At 36.8% G+C, this 24,022-nt stretch overlaps 1 protein-coding gene across 4 annotated transcripts in view; it reads right to left on the bottom strand.

Annotated features, from left to right (window-relative positions):
• The window catches only part of LOC131351885 (voltage-dependent calcium channel subunit alpha-2/delta-1), a 99,655-nt gene extending 76,741 nt beyond the window's left edge, over window positions 1-22,914 (bottom strand). For all 4 annotated transcript variants that reach the window (XM_058387573.1, XM_058387569.1, XM_058387570.1 and 1 more), the window contains exons 1-3: window positions 22,491-22,914; window positions 14,617-14,698; window positions 14,063-14,179 (exon numbers count right to left, since the gene is read on the bottom strand). In XM_058387573.1, the coding sequence (XP_058243556.1) occupies window positions 14,063-14,179; window positions 14,617-14,698; window positions 22,491-22,597 (306 nt within the window). In that variant the 5' untranslated portion in view covers window positions 22,598-22,914. The remainder of the gene's footprint in view (window positions 1-14,062; window positions 14,180-14,616; window positions 14,699-22,490) is intronic.
• Between the last annotated feature and the right edge of the window lie 1,108 nt (window positions 22,915-24,022).

Raw genomic sequence — 24,022 nt, 5'->3', positions numbered from 1 at the left:
TCAATCCGCCTCGTCTCTCACACCGCCTGACAACATGCATACACATACACATGCACACACGCACACCTGCAAAAATAAAACTATACAGCTTACTCAGTCCACTTAAAATAGAGATAATAATATTTTTTTTACAAAAAATAGCAGAGGAGTTCAATTAGTTAGCAGCACATGGTATAAAATCGGAAATTTGACAAATGAGTGTACAGTCACAGTTTCTGGCCCATTTCCTGGCTCATGGGAACTCTTCAGATGGGCAAGATTATCACCCACCTGTTTTTGGACTACATGGCTACTTTTAGTAAAAATCCAGTATTTGACGAAATTCAGGACTGTCAGTCTTATTCTATCCCTTATTGGAAGCAAATTTCCAAACTGGGATTTGATTCTTGTTGATTGCAAGTCATATTCATACACAGAAATGAAATGGCTTGTGGCCTGCAATGGTTAGTGAAAGATGATCACAGAAGGAAGACTGTTAAAATGATGTGCACCTTTTCTACATTTTTATCCACAGTCTGTGTTGTTTTCATTCAATTCCATCTTTTTTATCAACGTGATATTTTTGGAAAATCTATCTGAGGATGAAGCGCCTGCTTTGCGTCATCCAATGTGCATGCACTTACTACAAATGACAGAAATTGTGTAAAATAAATAAATAAATAAATAAAACTTCGGAAATCACTGTTAATTAATTTCTGCCATGTCTGCTCCCAAAAGAGTTTATTCAGTGCCTTTATTCAGTCTCATACCATCAATCCGAACCTCCCTTCAAAGCCCAAACATCCACAGATATGCACACACACACTGTTCATTGGTATTGTGATGTAGCATCATGATCCGAAATGCGATCTTGTGATTTCATGCGAGCAATAACACACCTATTCCACATGTAGCAATGGCTACACAGCTTTTTAATTAATGAGATGTTCAAGATCTTGGGTGGATCAAAAGACTGCAGCCTCAAAGGCATCCTTGTAAGCTAATGTATATCTGAGTACACAGCTAAACACAGGCAGTGTTGATTTTTGTTAACTGGCTAACTATGCAATGTTTAAACGGATGCCTCGATACTATTACTGGTCTAATATCATGCTGCTTTACTCCTACTACTCGTAGTCATAAAAATGCTTCAGGCTGAGCGTCCAATAATTCAGTGTCACATAAGCCTAGTGTACATTGCCTCTAAAGAACATTTTACAGCAAGAACATTAAGAACAAATTACAGCAATCTGGATGTATTACACAATCAATGTTTACAATTAAAGCAAAGCAACTGTGCTTTGCAGCCTGTGCAAATGGTAAAAATATCAACATGATCTACATCTTCCCCTGTTAAAAAAAAAGTCATCTGTGAAGTCTTCTTATGGCATTTGAACAGACTTTAATAAAGTGTGCAAGAATGTTTAACCTGAACACAGCAAGCGGTATCACAGACGGCTGTCAGTGAAATGTACTGTACGATGCTGTGAACTGCATGCACTCACACGTATTTGTATGAGAGCAGTGGAGCAGCGAAGTGAGCAGGTAGAAAAACTCGCTTGTGATAGCACTTTAGTTCTGAGCACTGAACTCAGAGGCACATGCGCTCCGGGTCTACACTTTGCCCGTGAGTCAAAGTGCAATTCATAGCATTTTTTAATGGCCACTCTCAGTGATTCTGCTCTGCACAAACAAGTCATCCACTCTCATGCTCTCTATTAAAGATACGTTTTAAATGCCATAATATACTGAACATAAAAGTCTTTTTAGAGCAGGCTCTGATTATCATCCATGGAAAAAAAAAACACCCTATCTTCCAAAACTGTGATTCTGGGAATAAAATAGAAACCTATATTTATTTTCAGAATCCCTTTTGTTACTCTTCATTTTCTTAGACTGTAAAACTGCTAAGCTTAACTTAACTCTTTCATCAAGCACATGAACCATTCCTTTCAAATAAGTATCCTGGCTGGCTTGTACGTCTTTATCAGGTGTGCTGCAGTGCTGAAGGTTCAGGATCCCTGATTTAATCCTGAGCTTGATCCCCGATTGTCCTCCCACCTCCTAAAAATATGTCAGTAGGTGACCTGGTGACTCTAAATTTTCCCTAGGAATGAATCAGTGTTTGTGTGTGAGAGTGAGAGTGAGTGATGCTAAATATTAGACCAGGTTGTATTCCTGCATGCTCAGAGTCGAGCATGACCATGACCAGGATAAAGCGATTTCTAAAAAAAAAAAAAAATAAAATTATTGAATTAATGAACAGGTTAGATCTGAAATGATCTCTAAAAATCAGTTACATCTGCTTTATACTGCTTTAAAATAAACATATTCTATTCATATTCTCACTCTGTATACAGGAATATGTCAGCGCACACATCATAATTATTCTTAAATGTGTATAACAATCAATAAAGTAGCCATATAATATGTCCTGAGTTCTCTAAGGTCCTACACCGACACGTTTTTCTTTCTCTTTCACATACAAACTAATGACTTTTCCTAAATAATTCATGAGCTAATTGTCTCAAAAAAGGTACAAAACAACATTAATAATTCAGTATTTAATTAGACTACAAGGATCACTGGTGCAAATGCACAGCAAAACAGAAAAGAAATTCTCTCTCTGTCTCTAACACAGATGTATTCCCACTTCTTAAACCTCGAGATGTCACATACATCGGATGATCGCAATATCCACCATTAAATCCAGCAACAGACTACTGCACCAGAGAGATCATTACAGATATTTACAGCCCACCGAATGTTCAGTACATTAAAGTTTAAAATTGCATAATATACAAATAATTCACTTTATTTTCTGTAGCCCAGAATAGAGGCTGAATGTCAGCGTAAAGCTGCAAGACAAACAGGATTTATTGGATGAAAGTGTTGTACCTCTCTCTCATCTCCATAGCCAAATATAACACAGCCATCTCTGATGTACAAAGAGATAAAGTTAATACCAATTCGCAAACAAGCAGTTCGCATTTATTATTAATAATAACATAGCGTGAATAATTTATCACATACTTGTGTTGATAACAGACAAAACACACTATTTCAGCTGCTAGAATAATTTCACCAGACCGTATACAAGCTCTGAAATGGGTGCTGTTTATTGTCAGATGCAGATCTGGGGGTTTAATAAGCATAGTTTTGGTAAACGGGAGTGTTTCAAAGTTGTCAAAAGGATGCAGTTGTAGTAATAATTTACAATCCCACTATCACATCACCCTGAGCTGGATGGGTTTATGTAAATTCGGTTCCTCTAAACGTTTCTTCCTTATGTCGTCTCAGGTATTTTTTCTTGCCTCCGTGAGCTTGAGCTTGCTCATTATGGATCTAAATCTACATCTGGGTTTTAATGAAGTTATTTTGTGACAATGTTTTTTGTTAATAGTGCTGTTGAAATATAATTATATTTAATTGGATGAGTATAGCAAAATTGTAGGTAGATGACATACTAAAGCCATGACAGGTAAATAACCAGTGTGAATTTGAGCTCATTTGATGCTACACTATCATAAATCCTATCAATTTTCTGACTACAGGTCTTGGGGATATGGAGGCTAATATTTGCCTTCTTTAAAAAATTAGCTTTGGGAGTCTGGACTAGGGCAAGGTACCAAAAATTGGTACTAAATGCCACAGACTGAAGCATTTCAGTATTACCAAGTACTGAAAAGAATTTTTGAATAAAATAATGATAATAATTTATTAGCTAACATTATTAAAAATATTAATAAAAGAGTATTGAAACTATCTAAGACATAGGGGAAAAAATGTCAAAGAACCCCTGAGTCCTGAGTCTGACTGCCTCCCACTGAGAGTAAAAATAGACTGTGAAAACACATCGAAGAGAACTAGAGTCTGGTCATACGTCATAAAAGCAGATGAGAACAGTTTCCTGAGCAATGAATGATTTGACCTTAGTAGCTGCAATGTCAGGTAGTACATCAATCCTGACGGAAACGTTAATTAAACTGTGTCAGAAAAATTGGAGAGTGCTGAAGATTGGAGAACCTGGGGGAAATATACCACAACTAAACACAGAAATAAATGTTCTCAGTGAAGAAATGTTCTGATGTTATGTAGCTTACCAGACATTTATGAATTTTGCAAGACTACTGATCTCAAGGTTGTGATTTTGAATGCCAGGTCCACCAAGCATCCACTGTTGGGCCCCTGAGCAAGGCCCTTAAACTTTAATTGCTCAGTTGTATAAAAATAAGATAAATTGTAAGTCACTTTGGATAAGGGCCCTAACCCTAGGGCATCTGGTAAAATTAAACTACTTCTACTAGTGCAAGAGGTAGTTCTTATAGAGCTAATGTGGTCATCCATGTAAAAAGCGCAAAAATCCTAAATGCATGTCTTTCACAAATAAGCATTAATTTAATGTGTAACAAGTAGAAATAAGCATTGAAAAAAGTATGATTTGAGTTCAAAACTCACAAAAAAGTAAATGTTTGTGTGATTGCGAATGAAGTACATGATACTGCGAAATAAATGTGGATACCTGAGCATCACACTCATATTTAGGCCTTTCCAAATCTATTGCTACACTCTATCCAATGCTTTTATGTTCTCTAGCATTAAGATTTTAACCTGGTCCAGCAGGACTACGTTCCTGTGCACAAATCAAGGTTCATGAAGACATGATGCGCTAAGGGTGAAGTGGAAAAAACACCTGCACACCTTTGAGATGAACTGAAAAGCTAACTGAACTCCAGACCTTCTCACTCAACATCACTGTCTATCCCTAATGCTCTTGTGGCTAAACCGGCCACCACAATTCCCACAGCAAAATTCCAAAATCTTGTAGAAATCCTTTCCCGGAAGAGTGGAGCTTATTATAACAGCAAAGGAAGACTAAATGTGGAATGGGATGTTCACAAAGCACACATTGGTTTTGATGGTCACGTTGTCACAAACTTTTGGCCAGATGCATATAATTGATTAAAAGTACTGAGATGTATGAAGAGATGTTGAATACACAATATGTGAATGCAAAATAAAAATGCATAGACACGAGAAAGCATTCTGTTTACAAGGAATAAGAAAAAGATGAAACTTTTGATGAAACATTTTATAGGCACTCTGCTTATGACTTCATGAGTAGAATATTTCATTCAAAACTAATTTTTACCATAATATTCACAGTCATTATATCAAGACACTCGCATTATTTTGAGATACTGAGACGTGTAATTGGAAGAAACCTTAATAAAATAATGTTATAGGCTTTCACATACTCTGGTATGTGAACTGAGAAGCAGAATGTTTTTGTGACATAGCCAAATGACTTTTAGGCTGCAATAAAATTTGTATTGTGGAAGGAAAACTAATCGCCATCTCAGATTTGCACCTTTCTATAAATCCCTCAGAAATCCATGTTTCTTTAAGCAGCCACACATAACTAACAAGCTATGTTTTTTTGCAGGTGTTAGCAGCTTTGTGCCTATATTTGCAAAGCTTTAGTAAATTATAATGTTAGATCTAATTTTGCTGCTAATAAACTGCTAGTAATTGTATAAATGTATTTTATTTAAGGATACACCTTTACTTTTTGTTTGATTGTAACATCAAATCAGTGAAACGAATCAATGCTGTAACAGTAGACACCTGCTTCTACCAATACTCAGACTCAGATTATATTGTGGAACATAATGTGTTATGGTATGGATTTTATCTAATCATATCTCCAACCCCTATTCTTAGCCAGTTCGCAGTTTATAACACTCTGCTCCACATGTCATAACTACAGGTTAAAAGCCAAGTCACGCCTCACTTGATGCATCTGTTCCTACTCCAGGCTATGCAATATTTTCAGCTCACTCAGGGTGCTATGAGAACTAAATGCTATACTCTGCAATTATGTTCCGCTTTTTGCCATAATCGTAACCAATTTGATTAATTTGGGAACCATGGACTGAATTGTAAAGTGCCAGGTCAGCTCCGCTGCCAGCAAGCCCTCGGGCACTGTAGACAGCCAACACAACAAATGCATCTGCTACAAGAGGAGAGCCAGAGTCAAGCCCTCGGCTGCCCGATGATAATGACGTTAAGCCTCCCTGGCTGGTGCTGAGAGCTGGGAGGAATAAATGACCAGCAGTGAGAGACAATGTCAGATGCAATGTGTCTGCTTAGTGCTCCGGCCCTGTTCTCTCATTCTCTCTCTCTCCCTCTCTCTCTCTCCCCACAAAGATTCTGATCAATTCTTTTGAACCCATTACCTTCCCCACTCAGCAATAAACATCCATCCTCATTGTGCACTCAAGAACATTAATGACGATCTTGCAAAAGTCAAATAAAGCTTTGAATTTTGTAACTCCTCTCCTTAACATGGTGTGCTACACACACACACATATATATATATATATATATATATATATATATATATATATATATATATATATATATATATATATATATAATGCATGAAATCTAGTTAGTAATGCTTAAAAATGCTACTATTTAAATTTTTATTAGTACTATAGGTGACATTATTTTGAAACGACATCACAAGATTCCAATTAAAAGAAATATGGCATTGGTTTCATTTACATGTTTACTTAAGGGTCAGAAACTTTCCAGTTGGATCACAGATCACAGATCTCTACAATTGTAGAGCCAATAAGAAAACAATAATGGAGATATAACAAAAAATGGCTTTTTCCATCAGAGCCCATGCCAAAAGCTTAATCAGTAATGTATTTATTTATTTATTTATTTATTTTTTTACAATAAATGCTATTCACCTGTTACTCTTTCATACGTTCATTTATATCTGGCTTGTTAGACAAGAAAACAGTAACAAAACCACGGAGACAGATTGAAATGATGACAGCGAGGAATCCGAACACAATCTGAAACTGTTAACAGACACAAGCACAATTTTAATTAAACCAGGAGAGTTGTGCCATGGGAAATTAGGAAGACCTCGCTGCTGAAGGGGATGCAGTGTTTATAGGCTGATTTGATTGATTAAAATAAATATAGCCTAATAAAATAAAAATAAACCACTACAGTCATTGATTGATAGTACAAAACTCACAAATTCACAACTCATCATAATTACAGAGAAAAAATGCACAAACATATTAATACCCCTTTCAGGAGATTAAATGCAATTAAAAACAATGAAATCGTCTGATGGGGTTTGTATTTTTCAGCTTCTCAGTGATCTTATTATCATACTTCATCACAATTCTAGGTAACATAGAAGATTCCCTATTACGAAAAAAAAAAATGTAACATTAGAACTTAGCTATCATTTTAACATTCAGTATTAACACTTTCCATTTTACCATTTAATTTGTGATGAATAACACAACAAGCAGTGATATTATATCAAAGATGATCAATGTTGGGATATAACAGCAGGGTCCGAAGTGTGTTATTCCACTCATACCACAGTGATTTGCTAACAAGTGCAATTTTTTTAACTCATGAATGAATTGCATAGTGCACTTATATATATGTATATATATATATATATATATATATATATATATATATATATATTTATCAATGGTATAGACAAGTTCCTGTTGTCACTTACATTACAGCAACTATAAATAAACGTCCCTGCATCAGTTTCTCCTGAATTCTGTCTAATTAAGCTAACCAAACCACAAAAATAAACAGTTTGCCGTGTAACTGAGAAACTGGAAAGGAAAAAAAAATCCTCAAGTTATTTCATCAAAAAGTGATCCAACAAGGGAAATCTGCCAAATAAATGAATGAACTAAAAAGGGAAGATCAAAAATATCCAGAAAGAGTTAAAAATCTAGCTAATACCAATTTAACACACACACACACACACACACAGTAGTGACCTATAAGAAAGTTCTTCCATTGGATAGAATTAAAGAGCACACACTTGAAACCAGACCAAGTGTCATTGTTAGCTGTGTGTGGGCGCATGCGAGGAATTCTATTCCGTTGGATGCAACAAAAAACAAAAGCGTGTCAAAATGACATCTGCTTGAAAATTTTTTTTATAAATTTATTATGTCTAAGCTTTCCAGCTGGCTTCATACATAACAGTGTATTAAGAGCAGAAATGATCCCTGCTGTCAATCTGCTGCAAGGTTTTGCCCTTAGTTATAGATCTCTGGTGACCTGGATACTGTCCAAAAGCAATATATAGTACTTCAATAAGTTGCCATTTTATCTATTAGACTTTTTTGAATATAAAGTTTCTGTTAGCTCCTTAAGGTTGATTATATTCCTATTACAGAATGCTCCAAAGTGTTTTTTTATTTATTTTTTTTATTTTTTTTCACCAGACCCTTTTCTTCCCTTTTGACATAAATAACACAAAAAATGCAGCTTGGCTTTAGAGAAACTGGAGGGTAAAAGTAAGAAGAGCAAAAGGTCTTCATGAAAATTTAATGAAGTATGATTATTTGCAAACCAGGAGACAGCCACAGGTATGACTGTGAATGATATAAGAGCTGAGGAAACTGTGAGGAGTGTTGTTTACATACAATATGTTTTTGAACATGTATTGGCTGCACTGGATACAGACTGAGTTTGGAACCCTAAACCACTGATATGATTTGAGACGCAGAACCCTATTAAAGAAAGGGCAATGCTATAGCGTAGAGGGTGAACACGTGCACTCACACTCACGCACACACACACACACACACACACACACCAAAGGATTCCTGGAACATAGCAGAAAATGAAACCAGAGACCCTTTCATAACCTAAATACAAAGCAAGCCACACTGAATCAGAGCATGACTCTCATCAGCCATATCAAAGGAATCAAACCACACACTGACGATGAGGATCTCTCTCTCTCTCTCTCTCTCTCTCTGTCCTTTACCTCTCTCGCCTTTAGTGCATTTCTTCAATCTTTGTGAGCATATATACACATATCATTGTTAAGAAATATGCTTCCCGTCTAAATGAGATTTAAAAGATAAATATACTGACCATTCAGTCCAAAATGTACTCATTTGCTTCCTTTAAATGTACTCATGTAGCAAATTCAACTCAAAAGTAAATTTTTTAACAGATGGAATGAAGTGAATGTTGTGTGCTTTTATATCAAAAACTCTCAGATAAATATTTTTTGTTTCAAAGCAAAAACGCAGTTTTACTTGGAAACATTTAATCTCTAAGTGTGCTGGTCACATTACAGTTTGCTAATAAATCAATCAGAATTAAAATAACCTGTATTTACCATTAGCTCAAAATGGGCTGTCTATTTACACATGTACACATAGCCAATATTACACAAGCTATTCGAATCAATGCTAGTCTATCCTGGCATTAGCAAAGAAATCGAAATAACTTAGTTATATCGATATCCAGTCATGGTTCTCGATTTATATCCAGTCAATTTAGCACAACTTTTCTTAACATGCTATCTGAAAAAATATGGAGTCCAGGTCTTCCAGGGATGCAAAGAGACAAGAAGAAACCTCATTCTATCAGAGTTTTTGCTTACTCCAGCATATTGAAACATTTTACTGAGGTACAGCCAGTTCACAGTGCAGTCTTCCAGCTTCAAACATTTATAGCGAGCTATAACACTAAGATGCTTTGTTTGTGGAGCAAGAGAAGGTCACTGCAAAAGACATTGATTAACTTGATTGTATAAACTGATATGTATATAAATTATTTGGGAACCCATTCCATAAAAGCATAGCATCCAGCCAATGCCTGCATGAGTAAAGAAGGTTTTGAGCTTTGTAATGAATACTAGGAAGGTCTAAATAAAAATGTGTGAAGAAGCTAAGAGTATAAGCATTCAATTTCAGTCAGACTAAAGTGAAGAATAAATAATACTACCACTCACCTTTCCTCAACAACATAATTTTCTAAATAACTTCTATTTATTTAATAACAGCATTTTGTCAGAAATATTGATGATTTGAACTGAGGATATAATTTCATTTTTAATTCTAGATCCCAGTCAATGAAGCAAATATTCTCTGGATGTTCCAGAAGGAAAGTGTATCAACATGAGAAGCCACTAAACCCCAGCAGAATAAGCAACAGTACAGAATGATCAACTCCAGCACCGCTCTGACACAGACACGGATGTGCTCCTTATAAGGTAATAAGATGTTGAAGAATGGATGTAGCTTCTCCAGCTTCATCCTGTGCACCTATGAGATACCAAAAATAGCTAACCAGAGATTTAAAAGGTTAAGAAATATATAAACAGTTCTAGCGTTATGAAAAAAGCCAGGACCAACAGAGAAAGAATGGCAGCAGGTAGAGCACCCAAGAGAACACAGACTGCAGCAGCTGTAGAGTGTCATCATCAGAGAAACAGACAACAAGCACAAAATTCACTTGCAGAGCTAGCTTGAAATGAGGGTCACTGCTGGGACAAGAGGAGAAACAAAGGAACGAGAAATAAGGAAGGAATGACAACAAGCTTCAGACTTCCATCAGAGAAAGAGCTGACAGCAGGGAAGGCTACGGAGGAAGAAGCCACATTAAGCATTAGGGAACATTAGGGAGTAAAACGCAACAGGGCCTGCCATTACAGAAAACAAGTCGATTAATTTTCAATAGTAGTACCTCTTAAATTGTTCGATTCCTTGTATTCCACAGTAATTAGTCACGGCTAACATTTTTAATTGCATTTTAATGTAAATGTGATTTAGTAATGAATACCATTTCATACCTGTTTATAGGTACATTTAAAGTTGGGGAACATCTGCGAGACAAGTTTGTTATACTTTTTGCTATAACAGCTAAAAGCAGTCATTCCCTCATCAGCCTATTTATTTTCCTCTCATTAAGCTAATACGACATAATGCAGCTTTGCATTAAAAAGAAACATCTGTTCAGAAGTCTTTCCGGTATTGGAAAACTTACTGACTGTTATAAAATATATAATACATTAACAGGAAAAGATGGCTCTGTTCTAGGCTGCAAACTGAACACCCTGGAGGTGGTGGTGGATAAGTAGATGATGGACGTAAATGAGAGAATCATGGACAATAGTAAACACAGCCTTCTTGTCACACTGGCCAAACAGCAGCGCTGATTCTCCGGTAGAATATGGCAGCTTCGCGGTAACTGACAAAAGTATGTGTTTCTTGCCCACAGCTATCCCACTCTACAATGACTCAACACGGGTATGCGGATTTCAGAGACGACAAACACGATACAGAGACGATTATGCTACTACACTGTATATTGCACGATACATTTTTACATGATGTCACTGCACACTCTTATACACACACACACACAGCCACTTTGTTTATTACTTTACTTATGACTCTGCATTTTATTTACACACTGCCATAACTGCTCATCACACATAATATCTAGTGTATAGTTCTACATCTTCCACAAACACTTCCATAAACATGAGGGAAGAACAAGCAATGGTGATGAGGTAATCTACATACAGCAATGACTAGTGCTAGGCAAAACATATGCGCCAAAGAACTAGATTAATATGCTGGACTACTGACTGGAAGTTCAAATCCCAGCACTGCCAAGGTGCCACTGTTGGGCCCTTGAGAAAGGTCCTTAAGCCTGAATTGGTCAGTTGTATAAATGAGATGAATGTAAGTCACTCTGGATAGAGGCTTCTGCCAAATACCGTAAATATAAATGCCAGGAACAAATGAATCCTTATAAACAGTGACTGTGATTGAAAACAGGTGTTTGATCAGTAGGACAGTTAGAGTGCAGGTGCACTCTGGGTAATGGACTCCACTGCAGCCATCTTCGCAAGCCGTGGTGTGTTCTGGGAGCTGGAGTTTACTTTAACACTGTTGCTCTTGCGTTGTAGCTGTTGTGACTCTAAATTTCCCCTTGAGTATTAATTCAAGTACTCTACTTTACTTATTACACAAATTATCCCTTTTCTTTTGCTAACAACAACATGCGTTTATTATTAGCCTTCAATTATATGGCACAGTCCCCATACCAGTCCCTGCGAGTTAGCTGTTACTACTGAAATTGTTAGCAAGCACCTAATATAAACCTGTGACAATTGGTTTTACAGCCAGCACCAATGTGAGAGCTGCTGTTATGGAAAATTAGCCAACACCTTTTAACAATCAGATTAGAGACTTCAACAGAACTGTGGTATAAATATAAAGCAAACATGGGAATACAGAACAAAGTGATAAACAGTTAGACATTTCAAAGGCAAAAACAAGCAGCAGAGCTTGAATCCTTGAGGCAGTTAGTAAAGGTGAAGGCAGTCCCATAGAGACATGTAGCACAGTTGTAATGGGTGTGAAATGAAGTGCGCAGAATGCTGTTACAAGCACCTGAGACGTAAAATGCATAATATGCAGGTCTAATACAAGCAAAGGCATGAAATCATGAGCAAGAAATAGGATGATTGTTAATCAGGGATTTATCCTGATAAATTTACACGCCATACACGCAACATTTTTACAGACAATTGATATCTGCAAGGCCAGCATGGTGGTGCGGTCTGGAGTGTTCCTGGTCTAGAGTTAATGTCTGTGTTGATTTCAGATATTGTCCTCACATGGTTTGTCTGGTTTCCTCAAACCTTTCAAGAAAACTCTGTGCTGTGTGATGGACTGGTGTTTCACTCATGCTGTATTATACACATTGTTCCTGAGATAGGCTACAACCTTAACCAGAATAAAAAAATGTTATGTGATTAGACAGTTTCTGAAGATGACGGGATGAATGAATCAATCATATTCACAATAATTGAATATTTATATAGCAACACTGTGTGCTTTGAAATAACTGAAATGGAACACCAGGCAGATGCACTGTACTAGGAGATAACATCAAAAAGCAGTCATGGCTAATCATATTTACTCTGACAGCCTGACAGAATGAAAGCAGTAACTACAAGTTATCATATGGTCCGTATTTATTAGTTTGCATGGTTCCATCGACAGCAGAGCTTCGATATTCTATTAAAAAAGTGTGGTCTAAACAATTGCTCTAAAAATCGGGGTGTTATTCAGGGTGTATCTGTATCTGGTTAGTGTTTAAAATATTCATATCCGTATTACCTGTATTAAAATGAAAACAAAGTGGGTGTGGCCTAAACCAGACTATTTTGCATTGTCAATTTTTCTGCCTTACTCAGGTGCATGTTTTTTAAATTATTATTATTATTATTATTATTTACATACATAAATTTCTGATGAATTGAAATAAATAAAGTCAGCATTACTCATCTATTTTTTTCATTACAAATGTGCTCTTTCTTTGTCCTGTAAGCTTCATATATGATTGCTTACTCATATTAAAACAAAAACCTCCCACTTGCATGTTTTCTTAAGATGCACTCCATGATGCACATATCGAGACTCAACCACATTTCTGGCAAGCTTTCTAAAGATAAATGTATTTGTGTCTGTTTTGAACTGTTCATTCTGAATATTGTCCTTGTGCTTGATCAGATTAGTGATGCAAAGACAAACACGCAAATTCTTACCTGCCTTTTATCACAGCAGTGGCATACAAATAATAGTGTACACTCAGCGCAAACATTCTACTCATTAAACACATTATCATCCAACCAAACTACTCTCTGACCCATCTTTGACTTGTTTAAAGACCCTGCCAATGCATGCCAACTCCCAGTTCTATGCCAATCAGTTATAATGAATGCATACACACACATACACACTTTTTGTGCCAATAGTCCAGGTCAGTAGGCTGACATCAGGGGGTCTCCTAGCACATCTGCAGTGGGCACAGATACCCACAGACTCAAAGATGGAAAACAATTCATCTTTCTGCTATGCAAAAGCAACGCCATCTGGCTCACACACACACACACACTCACAAGCATGCTCACAGAAATGCCATGACTGTGAGAGAGGCCTGCACTGTGCTGTCCTTAAATAGCATTCAAGATAAAGAATTAAAAAAAAGTTTCCCTAAGCCTCTAATTCTCAGTCATAAATAATGGCCCGATCTTCCTAAAATGGTCATGTAACTAAACATAATCACACAATCTTCTCTCTGCACAGTGTTTACTATAGTGCTGTTACTTATTTACATATTGTCAAACATTTCAAATTCTTCCATGTTTGGATGGAGTTTATGTTTTCTCAGCCAGGAAGTATGTGTACTGTACCTCAAGCGCTTTTGCTCGCTTCTTCAAAAAGTTCTCTATATTCCGTGCGGCATTTCCCACCAGCCTTCCTGCATCGTTTGATTCCACAGTGTAATATTGCGTTTTATTCATGAAGATCTGCAATAACAATAAAGACACAAGAATGCATTTAATCAGGAAAATTACACGAGTTCAAAGCAGTACCTTAATGCTGAACGCCGCCTCCTAGAGCCCATTGACTTTAAATAATTTCAAGATGTGCCATGAGTCTAGGAGATTTTATCTCCCAAATTTACAAGTTGAACAGATTATGTGGGAGTTACAAACATTCCTAGATTGGTCTTAAAGCTACGAGGCACTTAGGGAAGTGAAAAATTTTTTTGACGACTGCTTCAGTGAACTGTATACATATAACATGACAAGAACAAAGTGTGGGAAAGTTTTAAAGCGTTGCGTGTCAGGAAGAAATGGAAAGTTTTGATTTGAGTCACAATCTACATTTCTATGTGAGGTGAATGCTTAAGAGAATCTGAGAGGTAGGTGAAAAAAAAAACAAAACAAACATAAATCCTAACCTCCACTAGGCTTTTTCCTGCCGTGGCTGTGTCAGCTAGGGTCACCAGCTCCTGCTGCATCTGATCCACCCATTCTTTTATGCTGCAAAGAAAGAGACTTTACACAATCAGGAATTTTCCAAAGGTACAAACAGAGAACCCACAGACATCATCTTAATGAGAACAAGAGCATGTAATTTCCCAAGTGAAGCTGCTGTCATGTTGTAGTGCTGGGATCCAAACAGTTCTGTATACTGTAAACATTCAAATTAGCAAAACCTTTATAAAGACATTGATTTAGAAAAACACCCAAAGGATGTTCATTGTAAATAGTCAGCCTCAGATGCTTACAGAACAAAATAAAAAAAGGTTAAAAATGGAAGCTAAAGGGCACATCTGCATATTGCAGCCTCTGGTGATAACTACGCAGAAATTCTGACACTACAAGCTTTTTTGAACTGAAACCGGTTTATCTTTTGAGTGCATGTTGAACACAAATAAAGTTATTAGTTCCTGGTTATGGACAGTAACGGTTTAGTAATTGTTTACTGTACTTGAGTACATTTTTTAAAGTATTTGTACTTACTACTTATTAATGTATTTCCATTTTTACTTCATTTTTACGGCAAAGCAAAATATCTCTCTGTACTACATTCCTACATTCGTTTCAGTAGCATATCAATTATGCATGCTAATCATAGTATGTCATCTTAAAAATTAAGTTTACCTATCTATCTATCTATCTATCTATCTATCTATCTATCTATCTATCTATAGAGTATGTTTTTCATATATTTTTTCTGTCTTTTTTGGCTCTTTGCCCAAATTCAACCACAGTGGCCCCAGTTTTCCCAAACCACTACAAAAATATGCACATTCCCAAAAAGAATAGTGCAAATAACACAGTACAAATAACAAGGCTCCTCCACTCATGCATGGAAAGTGGTGAACTGGGATCAGAACCTGAATCTCAGCCTTTTATTGCTTATCTCTATATTGCGCTGCAATCTAGCAGAGGACAAAATGTTGTCTTCCAGCTAAGCATTACCCTCTAGATTTATAAAATGGTGAGCATAGAGTCACATATCTGTCACACACACACACACACACAGACACACTGTGCTTTTTGGTTGACGTATTGATACTGATGGCCTGAAAGGCTGTTCTTTACATCAAAGTGCCAGAGAGGCAAAAGTTCAGCAGGCCCATTCACACACATCTGATTGGCTCTGGCACTGTCTGTGGAGGCCAAGACCTCCGTCTGCACAGCCGAAAAGGGAACACGCACATGGATTGCGCTCAAAATATCAATATGGCAATGTCTCTAAATTAAATTCTGGATGCCAGCATAGATTACTGAACCCATTTAATTTAAACTGAGCACATTTATTGGTTTTGGCTGCCACCATCCTGTTGCTTTTTTTTGTTTGTTTGTTTGTTTATATTGTTCTCAGTATTGCAAATATACTCAAATTATGTGGATATTTTTATTATGTGCAAAGTTTTATGGACCAGTTATGAGGCCTTTTTAATAAAAGTTTCATTTCCTCATGCAAATACAGTTTCGTTGAAGGTGTATTTGACCTTAAGCACACAGTATCTGGTAATGTAGCAGAATATGAAAGATTCTAAATGCAGTCATGATGTGTAATTATGTTGTGATTGTGATTTGGCTTGTGATATATGAAACATTTCATGCATTTTTATTCCAACTGGGACCACTGGCTGTCCCTGCCATTGCATTTTCACAATGTAAGACAATTTACAGGGTGTTTTTTTTGTTTGTTTTTAATCAAGAAAAAGAAGTGATAAGCAACTGTTATAACATACGTGATAACAAGGACAAACCTGTCCCTCAGACGCACCATAACATAAATTGTCCCCGAATGTGGTGATGCAGTGGGTGGTGTCACTGACTCACAGCTACAGGATTGCAGGTTTGATCCTGGGCTGTTTTGCTTTTCACATGTTCTCACTTTATCTGCATGGGTTTACAGTTTTCTCTTACTGTCCAAAAAAACCATATTTGTTGTCTGGTTTAGCATATTCGTTGTCTGTATCACTGGTTTAAAAGGAATAAACAGCATCCTTCAGGCTTCTTCACACCACCCAGTCCAGGATTTCTTACAAATGCACACGTGTCATGTTTTATTCCTTAAATAATTAATCATCAATTCCTTGATAACCTGTTATAAATACTAATACAAAGTCACGTTATCATATTGTCACAAGTGAGGTACTGTGTACTGATGTACTGTAGATTATGTAGTCATCATTTAGCACTAATAATGGCCCATGAAGGTAACATTTATTAACAATTATAAAAAAATATCATAAGATTTTAGCCACCACTGAGTGCTGTAAAAATATTAAATTATTACTCCTTTAAATTAAGATACTATCTTTATTCTTGTAATGTAAAATTTGTGTGCCCATGTCGTTCTTGGAAGCACTCTGTGATTACATTTAAAATGTTTATAATGTTATCCAGGGATTAGCTGTAGCACATTATTATAGCTTTATGGGACATTATTAGAGTTTATAAAAACTCTAATAATGTAATAAAAGTTTATAACATTATTAGAGTTTATATATGAATTATCGTACAAAAAAGCACACACAGTCATAGTAATTTATGGACAAAGGCTTCATAGAAGGTGTAACTGGGGCAACCATTTTGGAAGGTGGTGGAAGCCAGAGAACCTGGAGGGAAACTTCACACAGAGAGTCAACCGAGGAAATGATCAACCCAGGAACTCTGCAGCTGTGAGGCAGCACCATTACCTGCGGCAACATTATTAAAAACAGATTAAAGTTTAATTAAAGTGAAAAGTTGTCTTTTTTGTTGTTGTTGTTGTTGTTTTCTTAGCCAAAGCCTTGATTTATGATGCTCAGAGCACACAATCGAAAACGTAGTGATTTTTTAAAAGACTAATTTGCATCATTGTGCCTTCTGCAATCTTAATATCACACAAGCAAAAAAATTCTGATAAAAAAATGATATGATCTGCGGCATTCTTTCAAATCTATAAGTAAAATCTTTCATTAAAAATCAAAGCCTTTCACCACAAGATAATGGCGCACCTCCAGTGCTTCATGGAATAACAAACAGGAGTGTGATAAACAGCAAAATTCAAAAGAAATGTGTAAACGTGTCTCTGGTAGTGCACACTCAGCTCTTCCATCATCTCCTCAACAGTCCTCAGGAAGCTCCAGAGCACTACACGGGCATAACAAAAAAAAAAAATACAGTTGGAGAGCTCTGCTGTGATCAGATTGTGTGCCTGCTTTGTTGGCGAGGTATATTTAACTTCAAGCATCTGTAGCACTCCACACAATACTTCTGTGTATGCAGAATGGAAATTTGATGAGTGTACAGAAAGATGCTACTCATTACACCAAAATGCATTGCAAGTGCTAGATATGGCTGGAAGCCCTGATATTTTTGTAGTCTTGTTTTTCCTAGACAGTTTGGTCTCACGCTACACCATCTTGATCCAATTAGTATCAATTACTTGCTGGAAAACAGTGCCTGCTTTTTTTTTTCCAGATTATTTTTGGAGCCACCAACGATCCACTTCCTTTTCTCAGTGCTCTTTATTAGCAAGGAGGAGTGTTTCCTGTTGTTCTGACTAAAATCCGTTTGTTACATGGTGAAGAAACTATGTTTCTTACGAGCCCCTGCCAAGATGCCAAGACACTCCCACTGTCAGCCTAAAGCCAAAACACACTAAAGCCAAACCTCTCAAACCTTTATTGGTATTGGTGTTTTATCTCGAACCGGTCTTGTAATACAGTGCTTCATCACAAAAACAAAACAGCTGCAGGCATTTTGAAGAAAGGCTTTGTTATTTACAGACATACTGACCGTAATGCATTTAATCCAGGGTACATACGGTTTCACTCACACACAAATGTCAAAGTCCATTCAGCATCGCGTCTTTCTCTGAGCTCCTCTATAATAAACTATTTAATCCCTTTACAACCTGAGGATTACAGCTCAGATAAAGGAAGGCAAGTGACACTAGGCTTCTCTCTCTCTTTTTTAGAATAACTCTAAGCACTAAAATCATGGAGCTGCTGCTGAAATAATATTTGAAAAATTTTATTACGGGAAAAATTTTACAATGTGAATTACCACTGTAAACAGGTTCATAAATATATATATATATATATATATATATATATATATAAATATATATATATATATATATATATATATATATATATATATATATATATATATATATATATATATATACATACAGTATATATATATTCTGAGGAGATTCCGGATAAATCTGTTAACAAATGGGACCAAAAACATCACTTTATATCAGGGTAAATAAAAGAAGACACCCCAGTCTTTAACAAAAATCTCTCACACACTTCTAATTCCTCCAGGAAAGAAGAATGACAGAGCCCACCTACGTTTGTCTAAAGATATCAGCCAAATCCATCAATCAGAGAAGCTCGGTACTCTGTTTAAAGCATATGCATGGTGGTCTGGGTAAACCCATCTGTTATTTCTGCAGCTGAATTCTGGTAAAATGATTAATCATGTTTTGACAAAATTGAGTTTTACTTCCAATAATATGATAATATGCTGACATCTGTACTGTAAGAAAACATAAAAATATTTGACTAAATAACATGGAAATGGTTTTATTTCTGGTTGTTCTTGCCTTGCCTCGACTGTCCGAATGCAAAGATAATGTTTTCAAGACAAGTCTAGAGTGCTGTATTAGTGATTAGCGGTCATACACATGAACACCGCTTTCTCTGGTGTCCATGAAACGTAAAAAAGTCCGGCTAAAAACGACAACAGCGCCATTCTGGATCCAGAGTGGCCACCACCATCCTGTTTGGAACCAGTTAAAGGATCGTTAAATGCCAATCAGGCCAAGCTAATCAATTCATTTTGTAATCAGATTGCAATTGTCAAAAAAACACAATGTCATATCATCATCAAAACAAAGAGAAGCACTTTCATGCACTGTACATATGACAGTGGATATCGTTTTAAAATGTTTAAATGACCTAATTAAAACACATTAATAGCATTACATTTTGGCAGCAAAACAAAAATGATTGAGTTAATCAGTGATCATTTCCTCACTGATGACTTTTATCTAAGGAGATTAGACAGAGACTGATGTGGATGATGCTGGTAATCAGAGATGGATTTCATTTCCCATTGTAAACTTGTAATTCGTTAAAATTTGCCACTAATGTCGTTCTTCCATCAGTAGATTGGATTATAAATTTTGACGTGCATTTTTCAGTGGAACAGAAACGTAGTCTTCAAATGCAATTCTCTCCTTTTTCACCTTTGGGTAGAACCAAGTATTAAAAGCCCAGAACTTTACTTTAAGTTTAGAGACATTGCAAAGCAGAATGATATTTCAGGTCTATAGCCATATACTGTTCTGTACTATAGAATATATAGTAGAACATGTCAAAATCTAACCGAGTAAATGGTTTTCCCAGGCTGCCACATATTAGTTCTCACACTCACACACACTCTAGTTCAGTTTGCTTGACGACCAACATCTGTGTCTATTTCTGTGTGTGTGTGTGTGTGTGTGTGTTGTCCATAACCAGCTGGGCTGGAAGACAGTGGGACTGAATTCCCTGGCAGTTTATCAGGGGAATAATTACCTGCTCCAGCCCAGGCATCCCTGAGGACTTCCTCTCTCATCTCACCTCAATAATAGATCATTACAGAGCAGGAGTCAGAACTAACATCAGTACCTGCAACAAGCAAGACTAACAACGTGCAGTTGTGACCTGGGAAACACACAGAGCGACAGCAAGCCAAAGGCATATAAAGGACCGTGTTTATTAATGACCCATAGACTCAGTCGTCTCAAGAGGGCTCGCAAAGGCAGATTCAATGCAGCATTGGCCTTTTATTTTGCTTTCCTTTCCTATACATTGTGTTCTCTCCTAAGTTTCACCCTAAGCCAGTAAATTAAAGACACCATCACACTTACAAAATACAGGCTGCTATTGAGCTGAGCCATCAGTGATGCTTTCACAAGTGTTATTCTCATTCATCAACTCATTTCCACCCCCCTACACATGCTCTCTGTTGAACAGAATGATAGTCTGAATATCCGGATATGCAGTTAAAATATAAAAACAAAATAATAATACAAAAGCACATTCAGCTTTACTTGTTTACTTGTATTTACAGTATCTTTATCAATAAAACCTGATTTCATGAGAAGTTTGATCCAATCAAACCAGGGCTCATAAATCAATATTGGAAGTAGGACTGGGAGATATGGCTATATATATTATTGTGATAACTGATCTCACAATACATGTTTTGCAGATAATGTCAGTATTCTCAACATTTCTAATAGATCTGAATTCTTTTAGGATATATCAGATATAAATATCAAACTCAGTTTTCCACACTGTTTTGTTGCTCGTCTACATGTCCCAATACATATTGTGTAGTATTTCAGGTATCGTGATATGATTACAATTTTTGTAAGACAATTGGAAGATAATCTTCGATTTGAGACATGTATCACTCTGGTCATCTTGGCTGAGGTTTTTGTTAACAAAGCAACAACAACAAACGCCAGAGATATTTTATTCGTGTTTAAGACGGCAATCAGAACATGTTCAACAATTTGTAACGAATCTATATATTAAAACCTTAGTCGTTAAAGTGGGTAACTCTAGCTACTACAGCTATAACCATGCTTACAATATTTAGAAAATTGACTGGCATTGTATCATCATGTAAGCCAGTCCTATTTGGAAGTGATGGTTGTGCATCATTGTTGTTTTTATTTTCTTTCTTGTGCACACAGAATGCTATCAGACTATACTTTATCCTGTTGCTAGGGTGGTATTATCAATAAAAGACAATCCTATATGTGTACATTCAGTATGCACTGTATATTTTGCTGCAAATCGGAAAATAACTTAAGGTCTTGTTACAGTAAAAGTTAATAAAAGGAACATCACAAGCTCTTTCCTAGATAAACGATACAAACTAATGCTACTTGACAAAAAACATGCACCCTTCATGGTGCTAATGGCGAGCTGCAACAAATGAAGTTGTAAGAAAATGCACATACACTAAGCATACTCTTAAGTCAAACCCTAATCTCTTTATCATATCATCTGTTTATTAACATCATGCATAGATTTGTAAGTGGAGAATATGGCAACAACAAAAAAACATCAACTAATCATATTAAGCAGGTCCAGGCAATATGATGGTGTATTGTTCACACATTTCCTTATTTTTAGTGTTAATAAATTTTGAGAACAGTCTTTCACGCTATTTTGCTGCTTGTCTGAAACCTACTGAGTATCAAAGAAACGACTACAAGTATCATGATGTGATGTTTTTTCCCTCTCAGCCACTCCTAATTGGAAAATATCTTTCTGATTTACGGTAATGTATCTCAACACACACATGTAATAAATTCTCGATGCATATATGCTCAAAGATGTGCTTAATCCATGGGCTGCATGAGGATTTGTTGTTCTGTAAGTGGCTTTGGAAAAAGGGCGTCTGTGAAATGTGAATGGAAATGTACCGCCCCTGATACTAGGATAAGTACAGTTTGGTACTTCTATTACTGAGAATGTACTTAAGGGAATTTATCACCACTTCTAAAATCCTGTTTAGAATCTATTTATAATTGCCAAGCACTTTGATTAGTTTTATTTATAAAGATGCTCTGAAGATGACTCATGATTACTATTATTATTATTATTATTATTATTATTATTATCATCATCATCAAAGTGCAGTCTACGCAGTGATGCTAAGACTGTCTTAAGAATGCCAATCAACAGTTTGACCAGTCAAAACACTTTACACACCAGCACAGCACCACACCACACCATGTCCCGGTACTTACATGAGCGACGTGGGGAACTGCGAGGCGCGCGAGCCGTATAACGCCGAGCACGCGAGCACAATGAGCAGAGGTGTGAGGGGCGATCCCGGGCTCATCCCGCGCGCCATGTCGCTCCACTTATCCAGCGCTGCACTTCTCTCCGCAGATAACGCTCCTCCCTGCTAGTTAATCGGATTACCCGGCATCAGGTTAAAATCAGATTGTTTCCAGCTCTACGCGCTCATGTTAAATGGCCCGCCGGTTACCGGGAGTGCGCGCGCAGACTGTCTTTCCGTCACGTCTTGCCGTCACGCGCAGCGGACGGTCATTCGTCTGCCCCCCTTTTAAGACCTGGGAAAACTCTTGAAGCAGCGGTGTGGCGGGAAAAGTGATCGATGGTGCGTGTGTGTGTATGTGTGTGTGTGTGTGTGTGTGTGTGAGAGAGAGAGAGAGAGAGAGAGAGAGAGAGAGAGAGAGAGTGTGTGTGTGTGTGTGTGTATTTCTTTTATCGGAGCCTCATCTCTATTCTAGTGGTAAAGCCTCCAACCTATTGGCTGACATCTCTCTCTCTCTCTCTCTCTCTCTCTCTCTCTCTCTCGTTCTCCCTCTTCTCGAGTGATGCCAACAAATTGCCACACACCCAAAAACAGTCTAGGTTGTGGCACCCTTGGTGTGTGGCAGTGGTTAGGGGTCTAAATTAGTGTAAGAGTGTAAGATCTCAGTACTGCCACTGCCTCACTGCTGACACATTGATCGTGGACCTTAACCCAGAAAGAGCTTGGATTCTTAGCTTTATCAAAACACAAACAGTCTGCCCTGGGCTGATCGTGGTCAGAAAGGCATTTCCTGAAACACATCTCTGACAATTTCAGCTGTAATTCAGGTATTACTAAGTATCAGGTATCACCTTTTCTTCCACCACAAAAAAAAAATAATTAAAATAAATAAATAATTTAAATAAATAAATAAATAAAGATGGAAACAATAAGCTATATATTTTTTTAAATGATTTATAAAAACTAATTTATCTTGCATAAGCATTTAAGAGAAAATAAATGGAAAATAAGTATTAGCAAACCGATGTGGTTTAAGACAAATAAAAAAAAAAAAACTTTTAAATGCTGTTATCGGAAAATAATCACGTTTGGCATGGGAACAGTAACTCCTAAGGTCACATCACACATCCCTGTTCTTTCTTACTTTCCTATCGCATCATGCCCCTTATGGTTAACTGGTTTTTAGTTTAGTAAAGTGTGTACTGAAAAATAGAATAATAAATACATGGAAAGTCAAAACTAATATATACAATTAGCATATTAATAAATGCAGCCTAGGAGCTGAAAATAAATGGATAAACGTGAAATTTTGCTATGTAAGTAGATTTCAGTGGAGAGATTCTAATGACATACACAGTAGACTATAGCAACAGTACGTTACACAGGCTTGAACTGCCTCAATTTAGCTCCAGGCAGTGGAATAATACTGCATCCTTTCCCCCCTCGACCTGCCCCACCCCTGCAGGTAGCTCTGGGTTTGTTAGCAGTTTTAGTCTT

Source organism: Hemibagrus wyckioides, linkage group LG04 (assembly GCF_019097595.1).
Source record: "Hemibagrus wyckioides isolate EC202008001 linkage group LG04, SWU_Hwy_1.0, whole genome shotgun sequence".
In the NCBI taxonomy this organism is placed as follows: domain Eukaryota; kingdom Metazoa; phylum Chordata; class Actinopteri; order Siluriformes; family Bagridae; genus Hemibagrus; species Hemibagrus wyckioides.
The sequence above is the reverse complement of the archived record's forward strand: the minus strand, read 5'-3'. Positions and strand labels throughout refer to the sequence as shown.